This window comes from Globicephala melas, chromosome 1, assembly GCF_963455315.2.
Source record: "Globicephala melas chromosome 1, mGloMel1.2, whole genome shotgun sequence".
NCBI classification, from domain to species: domain Eukaryota; kingdom Metazoa; phylum Chordata; class Mammalia; order Artiodactyla; family Delphinidae; genus Globicephala; species Globicephala melas.
Window position 1 is genome coordinate 119951037 of NC_083314.1, and position 27388 is coordinate 119978424.

A 27388-nucleotide genomic window follows, 5' to 3' on the forward strand; every position below is an offset into this window, starting at 1 on the left:
CCACCCCTCACTATGGGCCTTACTCCCTCTGTGCCATGATGAAAGATCAGGGATCTTTTGAAGACTTTTGTTCCTGTTGGTCTAAACACTCCATCTAACCATGATGTGCCTGCAGGAAAACAAGGTACCAATCTCCTCTGTTTGGGCCTTTAAAGACATTTCTCTCTCTCTCTGTGCCCTTCCTACACACACACACACAGTTTAGCCTTCACAGCCTTTAGTCTACACCTAAGAGATTTCTTCATTTTGCCTCCTTCCTCCTATCTCTTTCACAGTAGACTCTGTGGGCCCTTTAGTAGAAGCTGACTCATCCAAAAAGTAGTGTCCCTTCCCTCAAAGACAGAAAAGAGCTTAATATCAAACACTTCCAGAGAAGAAAAAATGAGGCACTGACACTTTCATTTTAAAGGATGCTGAACACTCATGCCCTGCAGTAAATGTTTTCAGGGTACTCTTGTTACCGGGCAGCGCAGAGCCTGTTGCAGCAGCCACAGGAGAAATGACATGTGAATGAAATAGGTGACAGTGAAACTGGAAAGAAGTGGATGTATTCAGGAGGCATTTTAGGAAATACAACAAAAAGGACTTGCTGCTGAATTAGACACAGTAGGTAAAAGAGCAGTGAGGTGAATTATGAGCCACTCCCTGTCACAGAAATTGAAGAAAATAAGACTTCTGAGAAAAATCTAATGTTTCATGCTAGACATGTTAAGGTTTTGACACACCAAGTGGAGATGTCAAGGAAGCAGTTGAATATCTGCGTACAGAGCTCAGAAGAGAGGCCCAAACTGGTGATACAGATTTTGGGGTTGAAAATATAAAGATGTTTAAAGATACAGGATCAGATGAGTCTCCTAAGAAGAGGGTAGAATAGGGGATAGGAACCCAGGCCTGAGGCCTGAGGAGCACCATGGATGGAGGTTAGGTAGAGAAGAAAGAGCAAGGAATGGAAGGTGTGAAGAGGGAAGGACATTGCAGGAAGATGGCTACAATGTTCCCATTATCCTGTTATCCTAAATTTTCCCATGGTTTTGACTCCATTCCTTAAGTTTGTAAGATTTTATTTCTTCATTTTTCTCCAGCGCCATTGCAAAAGACGAAGTTTTCCTCTTGTTTTATGGGGAAGAAAATCTTTGGTTTATCTCATTTTTATATTTCTGTTTACTTTTCTGTTAAAATAAGATGAAATTCTGATATGTGTTGCAACATGGTTGAATCTTGAAATCATTTTCCTGAGATAACCCAGACATAAAAGGATAAATATTGTATAACTCCATTTATATGAGATACCTAGAGCAGGAAAATTCATAGAGACAGAAAGTAGAAGTTTCCAGGGGCTGGGCAGAGAGAGGAATGGGGAGTTGTTCTTTAATGGATATAGAGCTTTTGCTTGGATGATGAAAAAGTTCTGGAAATAGGGCTTCTCTGGTGGCGCAGTGGTTGAGAGTCCGCTTGCCGATGCAGGGGACACAGGTTCGTGCCCTGGTCCGGGAGGATCCCACATGCCACGGAGCGGCTGGGCCCGTGAGCCATGGCCGCTGAGCCTGTGCGTCTGGAGCCTGTGCTCCGCAACGGGAGAGGCCACAACAGTGAGTGGCCCGCGTACCGCAAAAAAAAAAAAAAAAAAAAGTTCTGGAAATAGAGGTAATGATTGCACAACATTGTGAATGTACCTAATGCCACAAAACTGTACACTTAAAAATGGTTAAAATAGTAAATTTTGTTATATATATATATATACACTATAAATATATATAACATAAGTATTGTATATTATATATATGCAATATAAATTAAAAAATTTAAATAAACGAATCAAATTATTTTTACAAGAACTTATCTGAACAAGGGGGTAGAAATTCTAACTTCTAGAGAAAACACTTTTTCAAAGCTAAATTAATTCATTGGATGTATAACTTTTTTAATCATAAATATTATTTCTCACTTATTTTTAGATGACACATAAGATAAGGAAGCATGAATTACGTTCTGCATTCTACCCTCTGCATAAAGGGACCTCAATAAGAGAAAAATCTATACAAGGAGAATTCAAGCAGCATTTTTACAAGATTAGCTTTTCCATAATCAAAACCACAGCATCCACTGAACTTACTCTAATTGAGAGAGGTCAGTCTTCTTATCACACATGTCAATTCCATTCTCCTAAAAGCGAAAATGTTTAGAAACCATTGTTTCAGAGGATCTTTATCTACAAAACTAGAAGAGGATAAAAAACCTAATAAGGGTAAGATAAATAGCCAATATTTACTTGTATCAACAGTAAGCATCAAACACTGCATGTAAACTGAGGCAAAACCATCACATGGGTTAACCAATAGTGTGCCACTTGGGGAGTCTATTTCTCTAAGATAACAAATTCTTCTAGCATACCAAGTAACGTTTAGAAAATTGCCCGCTTAACAAAATGCCTATTGTCATTTACGGCTTTTTTGCATACTACATCACATGCATTTGAGCACTTATCTGATTGCATTAGAGATCTCTTTTATACCTCTGTTTACCTTGATAGACCCTGAGTGCTCGAGTGTATCTATTGTTCCACCCTAGACTAGGCCAGCACCTTCAGAGAGCTCACAGTCAAGGTCCCTGATTCATTTCCATTTAGAACCATTTGGAGGAGGTGTCAAAATGCAGATTCCTGGGCCCCACCACCAGTACATGGAATTAGCACATTTGTAAGGATTTCTAACAGCTCTGATAGGGCCTTCAAACTATCAAGGAGATAATGAACCCAAAAGGCATAACTACCGAAGAGCTAGGGGCTGATGTCTTTTACTTACACTATTGTTTGGAAATTACTGCCATAAAAATTGGTTGAATAAAGGAGAAAGTGTCACCCTGGGTAAACCTCCATCTTATAACAGGAACAGCTTCTGACTGTTTTGTCTTAAGAGTATTGTAGCAGTGCCTATCTCGTGTATTTTTACTGAATCAAAGCAAATAATTTGGGGATTTTAAAACTAAGAGACCGTGAGGTTATACCTTGTTACAAAATATGTTGAGAAAAAGATATACCAAGGTATGTTAAAAACACAAAGGCCTGGACAATCACATGTGTTATTCCCATTATTTATTTAGACAAAACTAAAAAGTCTGACATTTAAAACCCCAAATTTTTATTGTTTTCACGATAAAAACATTCATCACTTTTTTTTCCATGAAAACGATTTTTTATTTGAGTTCTATTTTAAATATAAGAAATATAAAGTTATGATAGCTTTACAAATAATTTACTTTTTGATCAATACATGAAGATGTATACATTATAAGTAGAGATACAGTAAATATTACATTTTTAAACAATGTATCAAAATATAATTTGTAATTTCACATATTAATAAATTTCCAAATTCAATCTCAAAAATACATTTTAAAGTATAAGCTATGATTTTTACAAAAGAGAAAAAAACTTCTTTATGAAAAAGTAGAATATTTTACCTGTATATAGTCAATGCTATATGCATGGCACAAACAGTTCAAAATACAAAACGTTTACTTAAAACTATCTTTCAGAAATTTTTTTTTTAATTTTTCTTCCTATAGCTTGAAAATATCTATGGCTATACATAAGTCTCATAGAGATGTAATGTCTCCGATGAAATAAAGATGTCATACTCAACTTTTGTTCGCCCTCCTAGCAGATAATAACCGTGAATCATTTCTTAGAACTGGGTTTTCAGGTAATAGGTAGGGACAGGCTGTGCCAGTGGTACACTTCTCAATCTTAGAAATAGTTTATAACCATGATACATTACTCCGATATCTCTTTCAGTCTGTGTCAAGAAGATAATAAATGTGCATTTTACACAGAGCACTAATACGAGGGACTGTGAGTTGAATAGCATCTCCTATCTCTCTCTATTCACTCACAGCTTGAGTAAAACACTCAACTGTCTTTTTAACCTATTACTTCCTCCAGGTAACGGTACGCTATTGGTATCCATATGTTTTAGACGTATCACAGAGTGAAATGGTAATTATATGGTCACTCTTTTACATCTCTGGCAGATAACTGTACTCTATTTAGAAAAGTCATTACTTTGAAAAAAACACCATTTGCAGGTGAAATTCATTTTGCTACTATGCTAGGAAGGCAATGATAACTGAAGGAACCAGGAAGGCGCTCTCTAGACTTGATGGAGGTCTAGCAACATGGACCCAAATAAAGTGCGCTTTACTTGGAAAATGTCTATTTGTTAAAGTTATGGGGGGAAATACTGCAAATTAAACATCATGTGGAAAAATTATCTCTATTTAGCTAATTATCTGTCACATTATACTATTGGCTATAGCAGCCCCAAGCAGAGGTTAACTGATTACAGCTTTTATAGTTGAATTCTTTCTTTAAATTATTTATTTATTTTTGGCTGTGTTGGGTCTTCGTTGCTGCGTGCGGGCTTTCTCTAGTTGCGGCGAGTGGGGGCTACTCTTTGTTGCGGTATGTGGGCTTCCTATTGCAGTGGCTTCTCTTGTGGAGCACGGGCTCTAGTCATGCAGGCTCAGTAGTTGTGGCGCACAGGCTTAGTTGCTCCACAGTATGTGGGATCTTCCTGGACCAGGGCTCGAACCCGTGTCCCCCACAGTGGCAGGTGGATTCTTAACCACTGCACCACCAGGGAAGCCCTATTAGTTGAATTCTTAAAGAGTTTCACATCATATAATTATATAATTGTATTTTTGAAACATCACAGAAACCCAAAATGTACCCATTTGTAGTCACCAGAATGTGTAGACCTGCTGGGAGCCAAGCTGTGCTCAAGACCCCATTGAACCCAACGTTCACTCATCCTTTGCATTCTTTGCACAAAGAAAACAGAGTGTGCTCTTAGTGGCCACTGAAAGATGCTGTTTTGCATGAAAGGAAATCAAGAATAAAATAATCAAAATCTTAAAAAGAATGAAACAATCATCCTCCACTTGGAGAAAAAAAAGTTCTTAGAGAACAAGAGAAAACAACAGAGGCCTTCTGAAAATGTTTAGTGTTGCCAATAAAATGGCACAGTTAAAAAAAAAGACTTCGTCTCATTGTAGCAGTAGAAGGGTAGCTCCCACTTGTAGACTGTGACATCCAAAAAGAAACCCTGTTCCTTTTGTGCACTGAGAGTTTTACCAAAAGGCACAAAGTTCACAAAGAGATATATTTTCAGGTAAGAGAACAGAGTGAAGAAACTTACTTTGTTATCAGTTTATCAGTAGAGGTAACAGAGAAAGACATTTCAAGAAAAAAGAAAACTGTTAGTAGTAAAACACCTGTGTCCAGCTGACACCCTTTATGCTCATTTGATGCTAACAAGCAAGTTACAGTTGCAGCTGTACATGGCTGTCAGTACCTTACACATCAAAACTCTAGAAAGATCATGGTAACCACTTTGTGAATATGAGATTGCACAAATCACAGGGAATTTGCACCAAGTGTCAGTGTTCATCCGTATCCAGAAGGAAAGGAGGATCAGACAGCCATCAATAATAAACAATGACTCATCATTTCAAATCTAACATCTAGTGCCAAAAATTTTATTTTTTGCTTCAACCGAAATATTTCTGTGGGCCTCTTAAGTCATCCAATAACTTTCCTATCCTATGAGAAGTGATATTAAGAATTAGTATGGGGGCTTCCCTGGTGGCGCAGTGGTTGAGAGTCCGCCTGCCGATGCAGGGGACACGGATTCGTGCCCTGGTCCGGCAGGATCCCACGTGCCGCGGAGCGGCTGGCCCGTGAGCCATGGCCGCTGAGCCTGCGCGTCCGGAGCCTGTGCTCCGCAACGGGAGAGGCCACAGCAGTGAGAGGACCGCGTACCAAAAAAAAAAAAAAAAAGAGTTAGTATGTATTTGGGGACCTCTGAAAGAAATTCACTAAACAAGTAGCAACAAATTACTACAGCCTGGGCTGAATGCTATTTCCAAATGATGGGCAAGGGCAATAAGACAATCCACATTCCATAAACTGCTTTTGTTACATGTTAATGACTGAAACAGTTTCTGTGCAGGTTTCAGATTAATGAGACAAAGAATACCAAGATTCACAGAATTAAATTTATGTGAAAAAGAGAGCGGAACGCAGCAAAAGTGAAGTTGCACCAGAAAACAAGAGTTATCTAAGCATCAACCCAGCATGAAAAGGGAATTACTTCTGATTTCCTAGAATACACCCCTCACAGGTTATTATTTCTGATTACCACGGCAGCATGCAGCATTTTCCATCTAACATTTTAGAAGAACACTTGGTCACACCATGCTCTGCCTTATTAAATGATCTATGTTGAAACCATTCATTTCCATTTCTCTTACATCTGTAAAATGTCAAGTTAAGAGTGATAAAACAGTCATTTACCCTCAATTTTCTCAATAATGTAAGGTTTCAGAGAGAGTGCATTAGAACTCTAAAATAATAAGCTAATATATTTTCTCAATTTTCCCTTCCTCCTGCATTTTCACTAGGGGGAAATCTACTGCTTATAGTATCTCCTTTTAAGTTCAGGAGGCTTAAAAGTGTTGCTCTTCCAAAAAAAAAAAAAAAGTGTTGCTCTTTAACCCTCAAAAATGTTCCCAAACATAGTTATTTTCTGAGTAAACATCTTTCAAAAGAAAAGTTCTACAAAGACTATAAAAACTTTCCCTGGAATGCTTCTAAAGGGTAACATAACAGTAGGTATGGATGGAAAAGAAATAGTGTTGTAAGAACTGCTAAAAAAAGAAAAATCAAATATAAGTGGTTTCTACTGTATCTGCCTCTTTTTCACCTTCTTCTACATGTGCAAATACATACACAACACAATAGATTTCAACAAGTTTAAGAAGCAAGGAAGCAATTACAAAGAAGCAAAAAATAAAAGTCAATCAATCCTTGTTTTACAAAGAGAGTAAGTAAGCCATAGACATCAACAGGCTATAGGAATCTTCCTCTCCTTATTCAGTGGATTTAAAAAAAAAAATGTTTCTAGACCTCTAGTAGGCATAATGCGTATTTCATGTCCTGAACATATCCTGTTCAAGCTAGTATAACAAAATGAAGATGCTATGAGGCAAATTATACTCCAATCCTCGTTTTCACTGCATTAAGATTTTGCAAAAGAACTACAAAGAGATTGCAATCAACTACTTATACGTAGAAAACAAAACATGGCTGTCAATGGGGACCAAAATAACCTATCTAGAAATACTCTCTAAAACTAACTTTAAAAAGCTTTTAAATGAGTATTAAATTTGATCACATTTTAGGAAATTTATCTTAAGCATACTACATACGCAACTGCATTAAAAAGTGCCCAGAAATCAAAATTATATTTCAAAAGAATGTATTCATACACATAAAACAAGCCAGAGTCCATAACAGTGTCTAAAAGCAGATTTTAACTTTTTTTTTTTTTCATTCCTCCAGAGACGATCATTCACATCCTAATCATCCTCATTTGGCATCACCAATGACTCCCCAAACATCAAAGACAAACTCATCTGGGAACGCAAAGTCTCCAAGGGTTTCATCAAGTGCCACAGCAAATTCATCCGGATTACCTTTGTCCTTTCCAGCTTCAAACATTGTAGTAGCTATCAAAAATAATTTTTAAAGATTAATTAGCATCAGAAGACTGAGAAAAATGACACCAAGGCAAAATACTTTCTAAAAGTAACATGCATAAGTCTATTCCCATAGATATTCTAGAAGGAGATGCATGTCTATGTGCACCAAAATCCATGGGCAATAGGTTCATAGGCAGTATTATTCACAACAGCCCCAACCCAGGAAGACCCCAGGTATCTATCAGTAGGAAACTAAATAAACATAGTATAATCATACAATGAACTTATACACAGCAATGAAAGTGAAAAAACCACAGCTAATATACCAGAACATTCTCAAATCTCCGAAATGTGACATTAAGCAAAAGAAGCCGGACACAAAGGAATCATACTATATTATTCCATTTACATAAAGATAAAAAAAACTGGCAAAACAAATTTATGGCTAAGTTGGGAAAGTGGTTACTTTTGGAGAGGAGGGAACAGGCAATAATTGGGAGAAAGCATAAAGAGGGCTTTTGAGTACTGGCAGAGTTTTATTTCTTGACATGAGTGGCGGTTAAATAAGTGTTCACATTGTGAGAATTTTGTGTTGTATACTTATAACTTGTTCATTTTTCTGTATGCATGTGTATTTAGCATTAAAGAGTTTAAATAATAAAAGTCATTCATTCATTCAAAAAACTTTTTAATAAAAGGAACATGCATAGATACATACTTCTAGTACAAATTAAAATAAGTTACTCTCTATCATTACACATCAAGGTAGCAAAGATGTTTTAAACAATCTGTCTTTGGCACCCTGGTTTGCATCTTCTACCCCTGTCTTCTCCTCCATCTTGGAGCTCATCACGTGGGAGCCTCTGGTGTCCCTATGGGGGAGCAAGGGCTCCTGTGGCTAAGCCTGACGGGAGACCCAGAGTACATCTGCTCCCCACCCCCCATAGTCACTAGCTTTCTCCGTCCTCTCTTCCACTCCCCACCCCCAACTATAAAAAAGACAAAGGATAACAGTTTGCAACGGGGCAATCAAGCTAGGGAGAAGGGGAGGAAATCTGTCTCCTCGTGGAATCAAGGAAACTTTTTTTGAGCCCCTTTCCAGTTTGGGATAGAAAGCAAAGATGGTGCCCTTGTTCTGTTTTTCTAATAAGTTGCCTGGATCCCATATTTTATGTCTGGGGAACCAGCATCTTCAGGAGTACACATTCCCCTGGGACTTGTCCCTCCTGGCTGGGAGCCCATAAGGCTCAGCTGGGTTTTTTCTCAGCCCCCTATAAGCACTAGCTACCAGGAAGAGACAGTGTGGATGTGATTTGGGACTTGGGTGAAAAAAACCCAGGTAAAACGGAAACACCAAAGCCCAGCCTCTTTTTTCCCTCCCAAGTTAAGGTTAAACAAATCAAAGGTTGTATGACTTCTCTGAATGAGCCAAGAGGTCTGGTCTTTCCAGCTAAAATCCACTAGGGCTCTGGAGAGCATTTAAGAACTGTTCCTCACCTCGAACAGCTTAGTACTAACACAGGTAGGCTAAGGGGAAGGCAGGAGATGTGGCCAATAGAAGGGCACCACAATCAGAGCAGAAGTGGGATGTGGATGGGGTGACCTGGGGCAGGAGTCAAAGCCCTAGTTAAGGTGAGGAGGGCTTCCACATAGCTGGACAGGTTGGTATAGGGTGGAGAGCCCAGGTGTGGTAAGGAGGGCATGGGGTGGGGGAGAAGAGGACAGTAGGCACACTGATGAGAGATTGGTTACATACAAGGGCATGCATCACATACATGTATATACACTGAATAATGGGAACCACGGTTTGTCACTGTCAGAGAAAGATAAATTGGAAAAGGGAGAAAACTAGAATGATTGCTGCTAAATTAGAATTGTAGAGATCAGTGAAATATTTTTTTTTTCAAAAGAGAGATTAAAAACTATAGAGGTAAAGACATGAACACAGGGCTTCCGTGGTGGCACAGTGTTTAAGAATCCACCTGCCAATGCAGGGGACACAGGTTCAAGCCCTGGTCCAGGAAGATCCCACATGCTGCGGAGCAACTGAGCCTGTGCACCACAACTACTAAGCCTGCGTACTGAGCTGCAACTACCGAAGCCCATGAGCCTAGAGCCCGTGCTCCACAACAAGAGAAGCCACCGCAATGAGAAGCCTGCACACCACAATGAGGAGTAGCCCCCACTCGTCACAACTAGAGAAAGCCCGCATGCAGCAACGAAGACCCAACGCAGCAAAAAATAAATAATAAAATAATAAAATAAAATAAAATAAAAAGACATGAATACACACATTCCTCAATCCACTGTGGGGACCTGGGAGCAGTGACACCCCAATAGCAATGAGCACACAAAACACCCAGATCTTGTTTCCCAAATATCATTTTCCACTAAAAAGAATCAGAGTTCCTCAGAGAAATGGCTGATTCCAGGGCTGGAGGAGGAAAAGTACAATATGAACTAAGAATAACTTCTGCCAGAAAGTAAGAAAGTCTCAAAAAAAAAAGGTAGGAACATGTGAAAAGACATAGAAGTCAGAGTGGAATAATGCCCACTGACCGAATGAGGGACAATTTGAGCATCAGAATAAGTAGTGATGGTCATAGATTATAATCCTATTGAACAAAACAGCAAACCATGAATCCATAATGAAATGATTGGTTGACTGACAAATAGATGGATGAAAGGTTGGTTGGTTGATTCATGAGGAACAGGATATTTACATAGCCTCAAAATATCTCCTCACCAAATACTTATTATGAAGAGAATAACTTGACAGTGGAGAAGCTTAGTAAATATCACCTAAACAAGTCATCAACATAAACAATATCATAAACAGAACAAATCAAAATCCCGTGCCTCCAGATAAGATGTAATGAAAAGAACACAGCACCACATTTGTGATATCTCTGCCAGAGGTGTAACCTGAATGTTATTATGGAAAAATAATCCAAAAATGAGGAACATTCTGCAAAATAACTGGTTTGTTCCCTCCAAAAGTGTCAAGGTCATGAAAATCAGGAGTGGAAATGCTCCAAACTGACACAAGTAAAAGTAACACATGATTTTGAACATGCTCTTTTGCTGCAATGGATATTAAGGCACTTGGTGAAACAAAAAACAGGATATGATTAGATGTTAGTAATGTATCAATGTTGATTTCATGATTTGGACAGTTATATCAGGGTTAGACAAGAGAATACCTTTGTTTATAGGGAATACGCACTAAAGTATTTGGGGGCAATTGTATATCATTAATTTATTCTCAAATGGTTCAAGAGAAATTTTGTACTGTATAACTTTTCTCTAAGTTAGAGATTGCCTAAAAAATATATTTTAAGCAGTAAAAAGTGAGGAAAATTGAATCTCCTCATTATCATCTCCCTGTCTCTCACGTTGCCCCAGGCTTCAGCCATGACCCAAAAGCTCCTCAATTTACCATTAACCCAGAAGCAAACTTCAAAAGGGAGGAAGGTCCAGCTGCAGCTGGACCTTCTTCTCCAGCCCAAGGGCCTGTCAAGTTTACTAAAACTTTTATATATATATGTGTGTGTATATATATATATATATATATATATATATATATATATATATATTTTAGTGATATGCCAAGGCTGGCCAGGATATAGTGAAGCAAACACTCAAATATACTGGTGTCGACTTTGTAAATTTGGCTTTTGAAAAACAATTTGGCAACAAGTACCAATCTTGAAAAATGTTCACATCCTTTGATCTACTAATATTTCCACTTCTGTGAATCTATACATTTTTTCTCCCAGCTTTATTAAGATAAAATTGATATATATCACTGCATAGGTTTAAGGTACACAGCATAATGATTTGGCTTATATATATATCATGAAATGATTACCACAATAAGTTTAGTGAACAACCAGCATCTCACATAGACACCAAAAAATATTTTTTTTCCTTGTAATGAGCTCTTCAAATTTACTCTCTTAACTTTCATATACACCATACAGCAGTGTTAGCTAGAGTCATCATGTGTACATTACATCCCTAGTACTTATTTATCTTATAACTGAAAGTTTGTATCTTTTGACCACCCTAATCCAATTCCCCTCCCTCTCACCCCCTACTTCTGGTAACCACAAATCTGATCTTTTTCTATGAGTTTGGTTTTTTGGTGTTCTGTTCTTAGATTCCACATGTAAGTGAGATCATACTGTATTTGTCTTTCTCAGACTTATTTCACTTAGCATAATGCCCTCAAGTCTCATCCATGTTGTCACAAATGGCAGGATTTCCTTTTTATGGCTGAATAATATTCCACTGTATATATATCTCAACTTCTGTATTCATTCATCTGCCAGTAGATACTTAGGTTATTTCCTAAGTCTATTTTCTTAGGCTATTGCGAATATGCTGCTATGAACACAGGGGTGCAGATATCTCTTCAACATAGTGTCTTCTTTCCTTCACACAAGAGAATCTACACTTTTTTTTTTAAATCTTAAAAACAGAAAAGAATTTAGAAGAACATTTTTATTTTTAAAAAACCTAAGATGTAGGAACTTTTTTTTTATTTAATAAGATACAGGATCATTAAGTGACCTCTAGTATGATGAAATATATTAGATGAAATATTTGATGAAATATTTTGAAGTAATTTTAAACAATGTTTATAACTTTGTAATAACTTGAGAAAATCTTTTTAATATTTACTGAAAAGGCAGTACATAAATTTTATATTACAATCACACTATGTTTTTTACAAAAATCTCTACATAGGATGGATAAAGGGAGAAGTGTATGTTAAAGCAATTACAATCAAATATTAACGGTAGAATCTAGGTAACAGGTATGAAGTACTAAAAAGTCTTTCAACCGTACTATATGTTTGAAAATCACCATAATAAAATATTAGGGAGAGAAACTTCTACACAGACAACGAAAGAAAAAAAATTATTTTTTAAGGAGATGTTGGGGGTAGGAGTTTATTAATTAATTTATTTATTTTTGCTGTGTTGGGTCTCGTTTCTGTGCGAGGGCTTTCTCTAGTTGTGGCAAGCGGGGGCCACTCTTCATCGCAGTGCACGGGCCTCTCACTCTCGCGGTCTCTGTTGTTGCGGAGCACAGGCTCCAGACGCTCAGGCTCAGTAGTTGTGGCTCACGGGCCTAGTTGCTCCGCGGCATGTGGGATCCTCCCAGACCAGAGCTCGAACCCGTGTCCCCTGCATTAGCAGGCAGATTCTCAACCACTGCGCCACCAGGGAAGCCCGAAAGAAAATTTTAAATACAGTAGGTACATTCAAATTGGAGAGAAAGTTTTTGTTTTGGTTTTTTTAGCTAGGGCCTGTTCAATGCAGTAAAACTATGGCTGACTTACAACTCTGTGCCCTCGTGGGTACCAGCTATATTTTGGAAATTATTTCCTAAGCCACTGAGAAACACTGTAATGCTCTAATGTCTATAAGTAATGCTTCTCTTTCAACAGCCATAGTATCATAGTCAAGAAAGGAGGAAAGCGGCCCTAAAAGCGCATTTCCACAGTGAGATAAGAAACCAAGTGTTCAGGAAATGGGACTCTACTGATGTTCTGTGTCCCTCCTCTCCTTAGGTGGGCTTGCCTTGGAGGTCTTAGCCACAAGCCCAGCTTAACCATGGCTGCTGCAGAGAAGTCCCAAACCTTCACTTCCATCCCTGACTTCTCTCACAAGTTCCAAATACCCCTTTCTGAATAAGGGGTGCACAAGTCTCCTAGCTTGTATTCTGTTAGCATCTCAACCAGCATGTCCAGAAACCAAACATCATGTCCCCTTCCGAAAAAACCGCTACTCCCCTTCCCGTTGCCACCACTGTCATCAGTAGTACAATCACTGTCCCTGTTACTTTCTCTTCTTGCCTGTGTACCAAACACTGCCTCCCCTTGATTCTACCCCTGCAACCTCTCCAGCCTTGATTTCACTCGCACTGCCACCATGCTATTTCCTTAATCTCCAAGTGTAGTCAGCGAACCATCTCCCATAGGTACATTAGATTTCTCTTCCTAAAGCACAGCTCTGATCCTATTAGGTAATAAGACAAAAGGACCAGGAAGCTCCTTTCCACCTCTGAGACTGTCTGTGTCACTTGCATATATGAAAATATTCCTTTGCTCTCCAACGCATATCTTAAAAACTCTAAACCCTGTCTGTCATTCTGATCCGAAGTACCCCTCGTTCCCACATGGCTTACTCCTGCACTAACGCTGTACCCTTAGAAATCTGACAACTCAAAAAGCCGTCTGTCCTCCTTCCTACCTTTGCCCAGGATAGCCTGCTCCTAATCACCAGCTCCACCATCAAAATCCTTTCTCGGGCTTCCCTGGTGGCGCAGTGGTTGAGAGTCCGCCTGCCGATGCAGGGGACATGGGTTCGTGCCCCGGTCTGGGAAGATCCCACATGCCGCGGAGCGGCTGGGCCCGTGAGCCATGGCCGCTGAGCCTGCGCGTCCGGAGCCTGTGCTCCGCAACGGGAGAGGCCACAACAGTGAGAGGCCCACGTACTATAAAAATAAATAAATAAATAAATAAATCCTTTCTCTCCTTCAAGGCTCCTTCCTCCAGGAAATCCTGTGTCCCCAACTGGAAGTGACATCTGCATTCCCTAAAGCCTTCTACCAGTGCTCTTCATACTTGAGTATGCAAACATACTGGCTGAGATCTCGGCAAAGTGCAGATTCCGGTCCAGTAGCTCTGCAGCAAAGCCTGAGATTCTGCATTTCCAACAACCCCCAGGTAATGCCAGTCCCCAGACCACACTCTGAGGCATAAGGCCTTACGGTGCACATTTAACATTGTCCTGTGTTGTCATTATTTTCATCTACATATTGCCTCTATCAGAGAATAAACTCCCAACAGATCTTGAATAGCTTACTCAGTCTTTTATGCCCAGGGAAAACTAGCTCAGTGTCTTATGTACAGTAAATGCTGGTAGCTGGGTAGGTCCAGAAAGAGTCCTTGTAATTACACTTAAATAATTTTTGTACCCGCACAGTTAGCATGCACTCAAGAAAGTGAAGCCCAGAACTCTGATCCTGTAGCCAGGATGTGAAAGAAGAGCAGCCAAAACTTTTGCAAAAGTAGGACTCAAGTTCAGAAGTTTGCTTAGACTCCAATTCTAAATAGTTCTCATAGGGCCTACAGACAGCATTTATTGAGACAGTTACCTAAAGATCATACTGACATGAGGGTGATATTTCTTCTTTGAGGAAGAAATAAGATGCACACAAATAAAAGATATGAGAAAACCTACAGACAATTCAGAAGCAGAAATTAACAGTGCAGATGACTGATGCTCTTAAATGCTGGAGGAAACGATGACCAGGATCAGATGTTCACTAATGGACACTGAATCAAACAACCTCCCTCCCTCCCTCCCTCCCTCTCCCTCTCTCTCCCTCTCTCTCCCTCCCTCCCTCTCTCTCTCTCTCTCTCTCTCTCTCTCTCTATCTCTATCTCTATCTCTCTCTCTCTCACACACACACACACACACACACACACACATTGGCTGAAAGAAACAACTTGGTGCATGTTTTTTGGCACCTCAGGAAGTCAGCAGTACTGGCTAGCGCCCTGAGCCCAGGAACAACATATCCTGGACCTGGCCGACTCTGACTCGCAATCTCTGGTTTGGGTTCCTTAGTCACAAATTGAGAAAAATGATGGCTTAAGATGCCCAGACAATAACCTTACAGTCCAAACTATATAATCTCACTCATGCTGGCACAGCAGAGAAGAAAACCTCCAATACACTAAACACAGCCCCAGAACTGCTCAGACCTCCTATATGTTTCTACCTCTACTACACCACTACCATTATTACTGGCAATAATTGTTAGTAATCATTGCTAAGAATGATAATAGCTATACTTATTATTTATGATGTGATAGAAACTTTATATATATTTAATTTAATGCCTTGCCAACCCAGTAAGGTTGTTTTTTATCATACCCTTTTACAAAGATACAGAAATTATGATTCAAAGTTAAATAATTTGCCCAAGGGCTAAAGCTTCAAAAATGATATTAGGACTCCATACTCCCTGTGAATTCGCTATTTTTGTGCCTCTTAACAGACATTCGGTCAATAAACATTTACCAAGGATTTACTCTGGGAGAGGCACTGTGGTAGGAGCTGAGATTAAAAACTGAGTAAGTTATCTCCCTTCAAGGAAACACGGGTCTTGTAGAAGCAACAAAAGTACCAATTAGGCAGCTTCATAGTTATGCTGGAAATACTGTATGTAATACAGTGCTCCAGAGATCTTTCCAAAATCCATAACTTGCTTATGTATTTTAAAAGAAATTAAGAATGGAGCATGCTCTGAACATGTTATGAATTGCTAACTCATAAAGTATAAACATAGATTTTAAATATTTTTTACAGGAGAAATAAATGGTATTATTGTATCCGTTTTGGTGAAAGATTGAACCTCTGATTTAAGACAAAAGCAAAAGAGGGCTTCCCTGGTGGCTCAGTGGTTAAGAATCCACCTGTCAGTGCATGGGACACGGGTTCAAGCCCTGGTCCAGGAAGATCCCACATGCCACACAGCAACTAAGCCTGTGCGCCACAACTACTAAGCCTGCGCTCTAGAGCCCACGAGCCACAACTACTGAGCCCACGTGCCACAGCTACTGAAACCTGTGCGCTCAGAGCCCGTGCTCCGCAACAAGAGAAGCCACGGCAATGAGAAGCCTGCAGACCGCAAGGAAGAGTAGCCCCTGCTCATCGCAACTAGAGAAAGCCTGTGCGCAGCAACAAAGACCCAACGCAGCCAAAAATAAGTAAATAAATAAATTTATGAAAAAAAAGAGAAAAGCAAAAGAAACTTTAGCAAAATGAAATACTTTTTAAAAAGTTTTATTACATTAACATAGTGACAGCTACTAAAATGCTTTTAATATGTTAACTATAATAGATCTGCAGTATGCCGCAATAATATTCAGCACCTGAATACAACCTGGCAAAAAATATTCCACTAAAATGTAGAATTGTTACACCACATATAGCAGCTAAGTGCTGACATCTAGTGGCCATACTGAGAATATCTTTATATTATTACCACTACTAAACAACTTTCACATCATTATTAATGACAAACTTATATTGGTGATACAGGTCAATCTGTATTTTCCACTAAGTTTTTAAATACTTAAACATAACTTTTAGCTATAAGGTACTACTGAAGGTGAAAAATCTTGGTATCAAAGACCCAGAATTAAATCTCAGTCCTTGTTAGCTGACTGGGCAAGTTACCAAACATCTCTGAATCTGCTTGTTCTCAAATCTATAAAATGGCACATAGCAGGGTTTAGATAAAGGTTAGTGACCACCATTGTTAATTTAACCATTAAATCTGTAACTGTACCTCTTTCTACGTAAAGTCTTTAACACCTACTTTCCCTAAGACTTTTCATAAATGTCGACCCATTTCAAGCAACTCACACATTAGTCAAACATCAAAAAATACAGGCAATACAGAATGTTTAAGAAAAATCTATTTCCAAAATTTCATTGGCTTTATCTGAGAAGGATGACTTTCACTGTTTTGAATTCAGTGAAAAAAGAAATCATCCTAGGAAAAATGTAATAACCTCTAAATAACATTATCATATACATTTAAAAGACCTATAAAAGATTTTACAGGAAAACTCTACTGAGAACCTATCATTCAAATTTCCTTTCCACATATTTCTGGATCTTTTTTTTTAAGGATTTTCATTTCTACTTTTAAAATGATAAACTTCATTAGCAATAACATTAATTTTTTAACATCTTTATTGGAGTATAATTGCTTTACAATGTTGTGTTAGTTTCTGCTGTATAACAAAGTGAATCAGCTATATGTATATATATCCCCATATCCCCTCCCTCTTGCGTCTCTCTCCCTCCCACCCTCCCTATCCCACCCCTCTAGGTGGTCACAAAGCTCCGAGATGATCTCCCTGTGCTATGTGGCTGCTTCCCACTAGCTATCAATTTTACATTTGGTAGTGTATATGTCAATGCTACTATCTCTCTCTGTCCCAGCTTACCCTTCCCCCGCCCCATGCCCTCAGGTCCATTCTCTATGTCTGCGTCTTTATTACTGTCCTGCCCCTAGGTTCTTCAGAACCTTTTTCTTTTTTTTCTTTTTTTTTTTTTTTTTGCGGTACGCAGGCCTCTCACTGTTGTGGCCTCTCCCATTGCAGAGCACAGGCTCCGGACGCGCAGGCTCAGCGGCCATGGCTCATGGGCGCAGCCGCTCCGCGGCATGTGGGATCCTCCCAGACCGGGGCACGAACCCGTGTCCCCTGCATCGGCAGGTGGACTCTCAACCACTGCGCCACCAGGGAAGCCCCCCTTTTTCTTTTTTTTTAGATTTCATATATATGTTTTAGCATATACTATTTTCTCTTTCTGGCTTAACTTCACTCTGTATGACAGACTCTAGGTCCATCCACCTCACTACAAATAACTCAATTTCATTTCTTTTTATGGCTGAGTAATATTCCATTGTATATATGTGCCACATCTTCTTTATCCATTTATCTGTTGATGAACACTTAGGTTGCCTCCATGTACGACCTATTCTAAATAGTGCTGCAATGAACACTGTGGTACATGACTCTTTTTGAATTATGGTTTTCTCAGGGTATATGCCCAGTAGTGGGATTGCTGGGTCATATAGTAGTTATATTTTTAGTTTTTTAAGGAATCGCCATACCGTTCTCCATAGTGACTGTATCAATTTACATTCCCACCAACAGTGCAAGAGGGTTCTCTTTTCTCCACACCCTCTCCAGCAGTTATTGTTTGTAGATTTTTTCATGATGGCCGTTCTGACTGGTGTGAGGTGATACCTCAATTGTAGTTTTGATTTGCATTTCTCTAATGATTAGTGATGTTGATCATCCTTTCATGTGTTTGTTGGCAATCTGTATAACTTCTTTGGAGAAATGTCTATTTACGTCTTCTGCCCATTTTCGGATTGGTTTATTTGTTTTTTTGATATTGAGCCGCATGAAATGCTTGTATATTTTGGAGATTAATCCTTTGTCAGTTGCTTCATTTGCAAGTATTTACTCCCATTCTGAGGGTTGTTTTTTCATATTGCTTATGGTTTCCTTTGCTGTGCAAAAGCCTTTAAGTTTCATTAGGTCCCATTTGTTTATTTCTGTTTTTATTTCCATTTCTCTAGGAGGTGGGTCAAAAAGGATCTTGCTGTGACTTATGTCATAGAGCATTCTGCTTACGTTTTCCTAAGAGTTTTATAGTGTCTGGCCTTACATTTAGGTCTTTAATCCATTTTCTGTTTATTTTTGTGTATGGTGTTAGGGAGGGTTCTAATCTCACTTTTTTTTTTTTTTTTTTTTTTGCGGTACGCAGGCCTCTCACTGTTGCGGCCTCTCCCGTTGCGGAGCACAGGCTCCAGACACGCAGGCTCCGGACGCACAGGCTCAGCGGCCATGGCTCACGGGCCCAGCCGCTCCACGGCATGTGGGATCTTCCCAGACCGGGGCACGAACCCGTATCCCCTGCATTGGCAGGTGGACTTCCAACCACTGCACCACCAGGGAAGCCCTAATCTCATTCTTTTACATGTACCTGTCCAGTTTTCCCAGCACCACTTAAGAGGCTGTCTTTTCTCCATTGTGTATTCTTGCCTCCTTTATCAAAAATAAGGTGACCATATGTGGGTGGGTTTCTCTCTGGGCTTTCTATCCTATTCCATTGATCTATATTTCTGTTTCTGTGCAAGTAGCATACTGTCTTGATTACTGTAGCTTTGTAGTATAGTCTGAAGTCCAGAAGCCTGATTCCTCCAGCTCCGTTTTTCTTTCTCAAGATTGCTTTGGCTATTTGGGGTCTTTTGTGTTTCCATACAAATTGTGAAATTTTTTGTTCTAGTTCTGTGAAAAATGCCACTGGTCATTTGATAGGGATTGCATTGAGTCTCTAGACTGCTTTGAGTAGTAGAGTCATTTCCACAATGTTGATTCTTCCAATCCAAGAACACGGTATATCACTCCATCTGTTTGTATCATCTTTAATTTCTTTCATCAGTGTCTTATAGTTTTCTGCATACTGTTCTTTTGTCTCCTTAGGTAGGTTTATTGCTAGGTATTTTGCTCTTTTTGTTGCAATGGCAAATGGGAGTGTTTTCTTAATTTCTCTTTCAGATTTTTCATCATTAGTGTATAGGAATGCATAAGATTTCTGTGCATTAATTGTGTATCCTGCTACTTTACCAAATTCATTGATTAGCTCTAGTAGTTTTCTGGTAGCGTCTTTAGGATTCTCTATGTATAGTATCATGTCATCTTCAAACACTGACAGCTTTAATTCTTTTGCGATTTGAATTCCTTTTATTTCTTTTTCTTTTCTGATTGCTGTGGCTAAAACTTCCAAAACTATGTTGAATAATAGTGGTGAGAGTGGGCAAACTTGTCTTGTTCTTGATTTTAGAGGAAATGGTTTCAGGTTTTCACCACTGAGAACAATGTTGGCTGTGGGTTTCTCACATATGGTCTTTATTATGTTGAGGTAAGTTCCCTCTATGCCTACTTTCTGGAGGGTTTTTATCATAAATTGCTGTTGAATTTAGTTGAAAGCTTTTTCTGCATCTATTGAGATGATAATAGGGTTTTTATCCTTCAGTTTTTTAATATGGTATATCACATTGAATGATTTGGGTATATTGAAGAATCCTTGCATTCCTGGGATACACCCCACTTGATCATGGTGTTTTGATCCTTTTAATGTGCTGTTGGATTCTGTTTGCTAGTATTTTGTTGAGGATTTTTGCATCTATGTTCATCAGTGATATTGGCCTGTAATTTTCTTTCTTTGTGACATATTTGTCTGGTTTTGGTATCAGGGTGATGGTGGCCTCATAGAATGAGTTTGGGAGTGTTCCTCCCTCTGCTATATTTTGGAAGAGTTTGAGAAAGATAGGTGTTAGCTCTTCTCTAAATATTTGAAAGAATTCGCCTGTGAAGCCATCTGGTCCTGGCCTTTTGTATGTTGGAAGATTTTTAATCACAGTTTCAATTTCAGTGCTTGTGATTGGTCTGTTTATGTTTTCTATTTCTTCCTGGTTCAGTCTCAGAAGGTTGTGCTTTTCTAAAAATTTGTCCATTTCTTCCAGGTTGCCCATTTTATTGGCATATAGCTGCTTGTAGTAATCCCTCATGATTCTTTGTATTTCAGCAGTGTCAGTTGTTACTTCTCCTTTTTTATTCCTAATTCTGTCGATTTGAGTCTTCTCCCTTTTTTTCTTGATGAGTCTGGCTAATGGTTTATCAATTTTGTTTATCTTCTCAAAGAACCAGCTTTTAGCTTTACTGATCTTTGATATTGTTTCCTTCATTTCTTTTTCATTTACTTCTGATCTGATCTTTATGATTTCTTTCCTTCTGCTAACTGGGGTATTTTTGTTCTTCTTTCTCTAATTGCTTTAGGTGTAAGGTTAGGTTGTTTATTTGAGATCTTTCTTTAGGTAGGATTGTATTGCTATAAACTTCCCTTTTAGAACTGCTTTTGTTACATCCCATAGGTTTTGGGTCATTGTGTTTTCATTGTAATTTTTTCAGGTATTTTTTTATTTCCTCTTTGATATCTTCAGTGACCTTTTGGTTATTTAGTAGCATATTGTTAGCCTCCATGTGCTTGTATTTTTTACAGTTTTTTCCTGTAATTGATATCCAGTCTCATAGCGTTGTGTTCAGAAAAGATACTTGATATGATTTCAATTTTCTTAAATTTATCAAGGCTTGATTTGTGACCTAAGATATGATCTATCCTGGAGAATGTTCCATGAGTCCTTGAGAAGAAAGTGTATTCTGTTGTTTTTGGATGGAATGTCCTACAAATATTAATTAAGTCCATCTTCTTTAATGTGTCATTTAAAGCTTGTGTTTCCTTATTTATTTTCCTTTTGGATAATCTGTCCATTGGTGAAAGTGGGGTGTTAAAGTACCCTACTATGATTGTGTTACTGTCAATTTCCCGTTTTATGGCTGTTAGCATTCGTCTTATGTATTCAGGTGCTCCTATGTTGGGTACATAAATATTTACAACTGTTATATCTTCTTCTTGGATTGATCCCTTGATCATTATGTAGTGTCCTTCTTTGTCTCTTGTAATAGTCTTTGTTTTAAAGTCTATTTTGTCTGATATGAGAATTGCTACCCCAGCTTTCTTTGCATTTCCATTTGTATGGAATATCTTTTTCCATCCCCTCACTTTCAGTCTGTATGTGTCCCTGGGTCTGAAGTGGATCTCTTACAGACAGCATATATACAGGTCTTGTTTTTGTATCCTTCAGCCAGTCTATGTCTTTTGGCTGGAGCATTTAATCAATTCACATTTAAGGTAATTATCAATATGTGTGTTCCTATTACCCTTTTGTTCATTGTTTTGGGTTTGTTTTTGTAGGTCATTTCTTTTTCTTCTGTTTCCTGCCTAGAGAAGTCTCTTTAGCATTTGTTGTACAGCTGGTTTCTTGGTGCTGAATTCTCTTATCTTTTGCTTGTCTGTAAAGGTTTTAATTTCTCCGTTGAATCTGAATGAGATCCTTGCTGGGTAGAGTAATCTTGGGTGTAGGTTTTTCCTTTTCATCACTTTAAATATGTCTTGCTACTTCCTTCTGGCTTGCAGAGTTTCTGCTGAAAGATCAACTGTTAACCTTATGGGAACTCCCTTGTATGTTATTTGCTGCTTTTCCCTTGCTGCTTTTAATATTTTTCTTTGTATTTAATTTTTGATAGTTTGATTAATATGTGTCTTGGCGTGTTTCTCCTTGGATTTATCCTGTATGGGACTCTCTGAACTTTCTGGACTTGATTGACTATTTCCTTTCCCATGTTAGGGAAGTTTTCAACTATAATCTCTACAAATATTTTCTCAGATCCTTTCTTTTCCTCGTCTTCTTCTGGGACCCCTATAATTCGAATGTTGGTGCATTTAATGTTTTCCCACAAGTCTCTGAGACTGTCCTCAATTCTTTTCATTCTTTTTTCTTTATTCTGCTCTGCAGTAGCTATTTCCACTATTTTATCTTCCAGGTCGCTTATCCATTCTTCTGCCACAGTTATTCTGCTACTGATTCCTTCTAGTGAATTTTTAATTTCATTTATTGTGTTGTTCATCACTGTTTGCTTGCTCTTTAGTTCTTCTAAGTCCTTGTTAAACGTTTCTTGTATTTTCTCCATTCTATTTCCAAGATTTTGGATCATCTTTACTATCATTATTCTGAATTCTTTTTCAGGTAGACTGCCTATTTCCTCTTCATTTGTTTGGTTTGGCGGGTTTTTTACCTTGCTCCTTCATCTGCTGCATATTTCTCTCTCTTCTCATTTTGCTTAACTTACTGTGTTTGAGGTCTCCTTTTCACAGGCTGCACGTTCATAGTTCTCATTGTTTTTGGTGTCTGCCCCCAGTGGGTAAGGTTGGTTCAGTGGCTTGTGTAGGCTTCCTGACGGAGGCACTGGTGCCCGTATTCTGGTGGGTGGGGCTGGATCTTGTCTTTCTTTTGGGCAGGGTTGCATCCAGTTTTGGGTGTCTTGACTTAGTATGATTTTAGGTAGCCTCTCTGCCAATGGGTGGGGTTGTGTTGCTGTCTTGCTAGTTGTTTGGCATGGGGCATCCAGCACTGGAGCTTGCTGGCCGTTGGTGGAATTAGGTCTTAGTGTTGAGAAGGAGATCTCTGGGAGAGCTCTCGCTGACTGATATTACGTGAGGCTGGAAGGGTTCTGGTGGTCCAATGTCCTCAACTCGGCTCTCCCACCTCACAAGCTCAGGCCTGACACCAGGCCGGAGCACCAAGACCCTGTCAGCCACATGGCTCAGAAGAAAAGGGAGAAATAAAGAAAGAAAATAAAAATAAAATAAAATAATTAAAATTTAAAAATTAAAATAAAAAAATTTAAAAGTAATTAGAAAAAGAAGAGAGCAACCAAACCAATAAACAAATCCACCAATGATAACAAGTGCCAAAACCTATACTAAGATAAACATACAAATCAGAAACAAGTCAGTTGCAGACAGCAAACCCCAAGTCTACAGCTGCTCCCAAAGTCCACCGCTTCAGTTCTGGGTTGATTCGTTGTCTATTCAGGTATTCCACAGATGCAGGGTACATCAAGTTGACTGTGGAGATTTAATCCACTGCTCCTGATGCTGCACAGAGAAATTTCCCTTTCTCTTCTTTGTTCGTACAGCTCCTGGGGTTCAGCTTTGGTTTTGGCCCCACCTCTGCGTGCAGGTCGCCCTCAGGCTTCTGTTTCCACCCATACAGGAGGGGGTTAAAGAAGCGGCTGATTAGGGGTCTCTGGTTCACTCAGGCCAGGGGGACGGAGGGGTACAGTAGTTATAATTGGAATGCAGCGCGAGCCTGTGGCAGCAGAGGCCACCATGATGTTGCAACAGCCTGAGGTGCACTGTGTGTTCTCCCAGGGCAGTTGTCCCTGGATCACAGGACCCTGGCAGTGGCAGGCTGCACAGGCTCCCGGGAGGGGAGGTGTGGATAGTGACCTGTGCTCGCACACAGGCTTCTTGGTGGTGGCAGCAGCAGCCTTAGCGTTTCATGCCCGTCTCTGGGGTCTGCGCTGATAGCCGCGGCTCGCGCGCATCTCTGGAGCTTGTTTAGGCAGTTCTCTGCCTTCTGTGGGCAGACAGGGAAGGAATCCCCTTCTCCTCGCACACCCTGAAACAATGGTCTCTTGCCTCTTAGGCAGGTCCAGACTTTTTCCCAGACTCTCTTCCTGCTAGCTATGGTGAACTAGCCCCCTTCAGGCTGTGTTCACACAGTCAACCCCAGTCCTCTCCCTGGGATTTGACCTCCAGAGCCTGAGCCTCAGCTCCCAGCCCCCACCTGCCCCAGTGTGTAAGCAGACAAGCCTCTCGGGCTGGTGAGTGCTGGTCAGCACTGATCCTCTGTGCAGGAATCTCTCCGCTTTGCCCTCTGCACCCCTGTTGCTGTGCTCTCCTCTGTGGCTCCGAATCTTCCCCCCCACCCACCGCCCCCCCCCCCCGTCTCCACCAGTAAAAGGTCTTCCTAGTGTGTGGAAACCTTTCCTCCTTCACATCTCCCTCCCAGAGTTGCAGGTTCCATTCTTATTCTTTTGCCTCTGTTTTTTCTTTTTTCTTTTGCCCTACCCAGGTACGTGGGGAGTTTCTTGCCTTTTGGGAAGTCTGAAGTCGTCTGCCAGCATTCAGTAAGTGCTCTTGAGGAGTTGTTCCACATGTAGACGTATTTTTGATGTATTTTGGGGGAGGAAGATGATCTCCAAGTGTTACGCCTCTGCCATCTTGAAGGTCCCCCCCCTCCACCTCTGGATCTCTTTATAAATTAGAAATCCTAAAATTCTGAAGTTGCTGGGATGATCTCCAAACTCCTAAGTTGGTATCTTCAGAAAATAGTGTAGTTCCGTATACAATTTACACAATGGCCTTAAATATTCATGAAGAAACTTATATGACACAACTTTCCTTTAAGTTAGGTCAATCCCATCTAGGGTCTTACAGGACTCAAAATCTTCCAGAAACCATTTTCCCCATTGGGTAACATTCCAAGGCAAGCCACGTCGGCTGGCATTGGGTTGGTTGTGAAATAGTTCACAACTTTACAACCAAATGAAGCACTATCCCCTTCAGGGTTACTTCTACATAAACCCATTTGAATTGTTTTCCATTTTCAAATGGTAAATACATCCCAATCCTTTTTTGAGGATAGTGTTTTGGGTTTTAGTCATTTTATTGCCATATTACTTTTTAAGTTTTCTAACAAAAACATATTAACTCGAATATAACGTGATATCAATGTAATTTGCATTAAGACAACATTTCTGAAAGCTAAGAAATGCTTGGAACACAAACAAGTAAATATATTCATTTGTCTGTTGAATCAGTGTCATATTTGTGAGTCATATTTCATGCTAATCAGATCTGAATAATGAGAGAAATTCCTAATTCAACAATGGTTCACATTCTCAAAATAATTACTTTCCTTAAACTTTACCTCCCTAGGTGACTAATCACGTTGCTAATCATGTATAATAATAATGATTTTTATGCCATTGGAGGAATTTGATTAATTAACTTTATAAAGGGATTACTAGTTAATTTACAAGGAATTTGTGAGGAATGTTTAGTGCTCTGAATTTGTCAGAGTGAAAGAAAATTGATCTTTAAAGAACTTTATTGGGCTTCCCTGTTGTCACAGTGGTTAAGAATCTGCCTGTGACTGATTCACTTTGTTATAAAGCAGAAACTAACACACCATTGTAAAGCAATTATACCCCAATAAAGTTGTTAAAAAAAAAAAAAAAAGAATCTTCCTGCCAATGCAGGGCACATGGGTTCGAGCCCTGGTCCAGGAAGATCCCACATGCCGTGAAGCAACGAAGTCCACGTGCCACAACTACTGAGCCTGCGCTCTAGAGCCCACGAGCCACAACTACTGAAGCCCGCGTGCCACAACTACTGAAGCCTGCACGCCTAGATCCTGTGCCCAGCAACGAGAGAAGCCATCGCAATGAGAAGCCTGTGCACCGCAATGAAGAGTAACCCCCCACTCGCCACAACTAGAAAAAAGCTGCGCGCAGCAACGAAGACCCAACACAGCCAAAAATTTAATTAAATAAATCTATAAAAAAAGAACTCTCTTAATTCATTTATAATTACTTGTACCATTGCCCAGCACTCTTCCCTGTATATCTGTATATTTTAATAACAAAAGATTTATTATTAAATATGATTTATTTAATTATGCCCAATTTATACTTAAGTAGCTATAAGACCTATGCCCAAAATTAAGTTCTAAAATTAAGCACTGCTTTAAGTTCTCACCTTTGAAAAGTATGATTCTCCTAAAGCTCAAGATCCAGCAACTGATACCCTAGTTCCTGAATCTTATAATATTTATACAGTATACAATTTTAAAACTTCTCAATTGAATAGAGATATTTCATATTACTTTCCTAACAAATACTACCTGAGTTTAAGAGCACTACCATCTCTAAATCCCCTTTACTCTCATTTGCAAGTTCATTTGCATAACTGCCACAGGCCCACATCATTTATGCAAATCTCTTTATTTTTCCAAATACAAACAGGTTGGGAGAAACATTTTAAAACACTTGCTTTCTATAGGATCATCTCAGCTTTAACTTCGTGTCGTGTGTAGCAAGGATCTATTATATGCAAATTTTATATTTCTCTTAAAGGAGCTAGAAAAGAGTATCACCTTTTTCAATTACAGACATCATCTGCACAGCCAACATAAACATTTTATTTTTAAAGTTCAGATAGGCTAGAAAAAAATAAGAATAAACTCTGTAAGGAAAAAGGAAAATGAGTAGAAGTAGAAAAGGAAGAATGAGTTTTAAATACTTCTAGCTAATGTAAAGTAAAATACTTTCCCTGGTAGCAAGTAAATAAAATAGTCCCAGTCTTTGACTTTAAAAAATTTATTAAGTACCTGATACAAATTCACCCATGCCCACACACAGATGCATGCAGGCACACACCCCACCACTAGCATGCTCATTCACTCTTTCCCCACCCAGCATCCACCTGCCCTTCTTAAGGGAACAGTTATCACCTTGCTTCTACACTGGAGGGACCAGGCCCTGCACAATCTCAGCCCTTGTATTTCAGAGTCACTCTCTGTTGCATAGGTAGAGCATCTGACCCAGACCTAACCACCTCCCTGGCCTCTGTGACTAGTTCACTTGAGACAATCAGAGACGATCCTGAACATTTTGTTTGAATGACTTGGAAAAGGCCCTCCCTCTCTCCCACCATGCTTGCCACCAAGAAGATGTAGAGGGTGGAGCCATGGCTGTCATTTGGGTTCT

The 27388-nt window shown here is 39.4% G+C and overlaps 1 protein-coding gene across 1 annotated transcript in view; it reads right to left on the reverse strand.

Annotated features, from left to right (window-relative positions):
- Positions 1 to 6198: 6198 nt before the first annotated feature.
- The window catches only part of GIPC2 (GIPC PDZ domain containing family member 2), an 88531-nt gene continuing 67341 nt past the window's right edge, over positions 6199 to 27388 (reverse strand). The window contains exon 6 of the mRNA XM_030866031.3: positions 6199 to 7566. Coding sequence (XP_030721891.1) covers positions 7427 to 7566 — 140 coding nt within the window. The 3' untranslated portion in view covers positions 6199 to 7426. The remainder of the gene's footprint in view (positions 7567 to 27388) is intronic.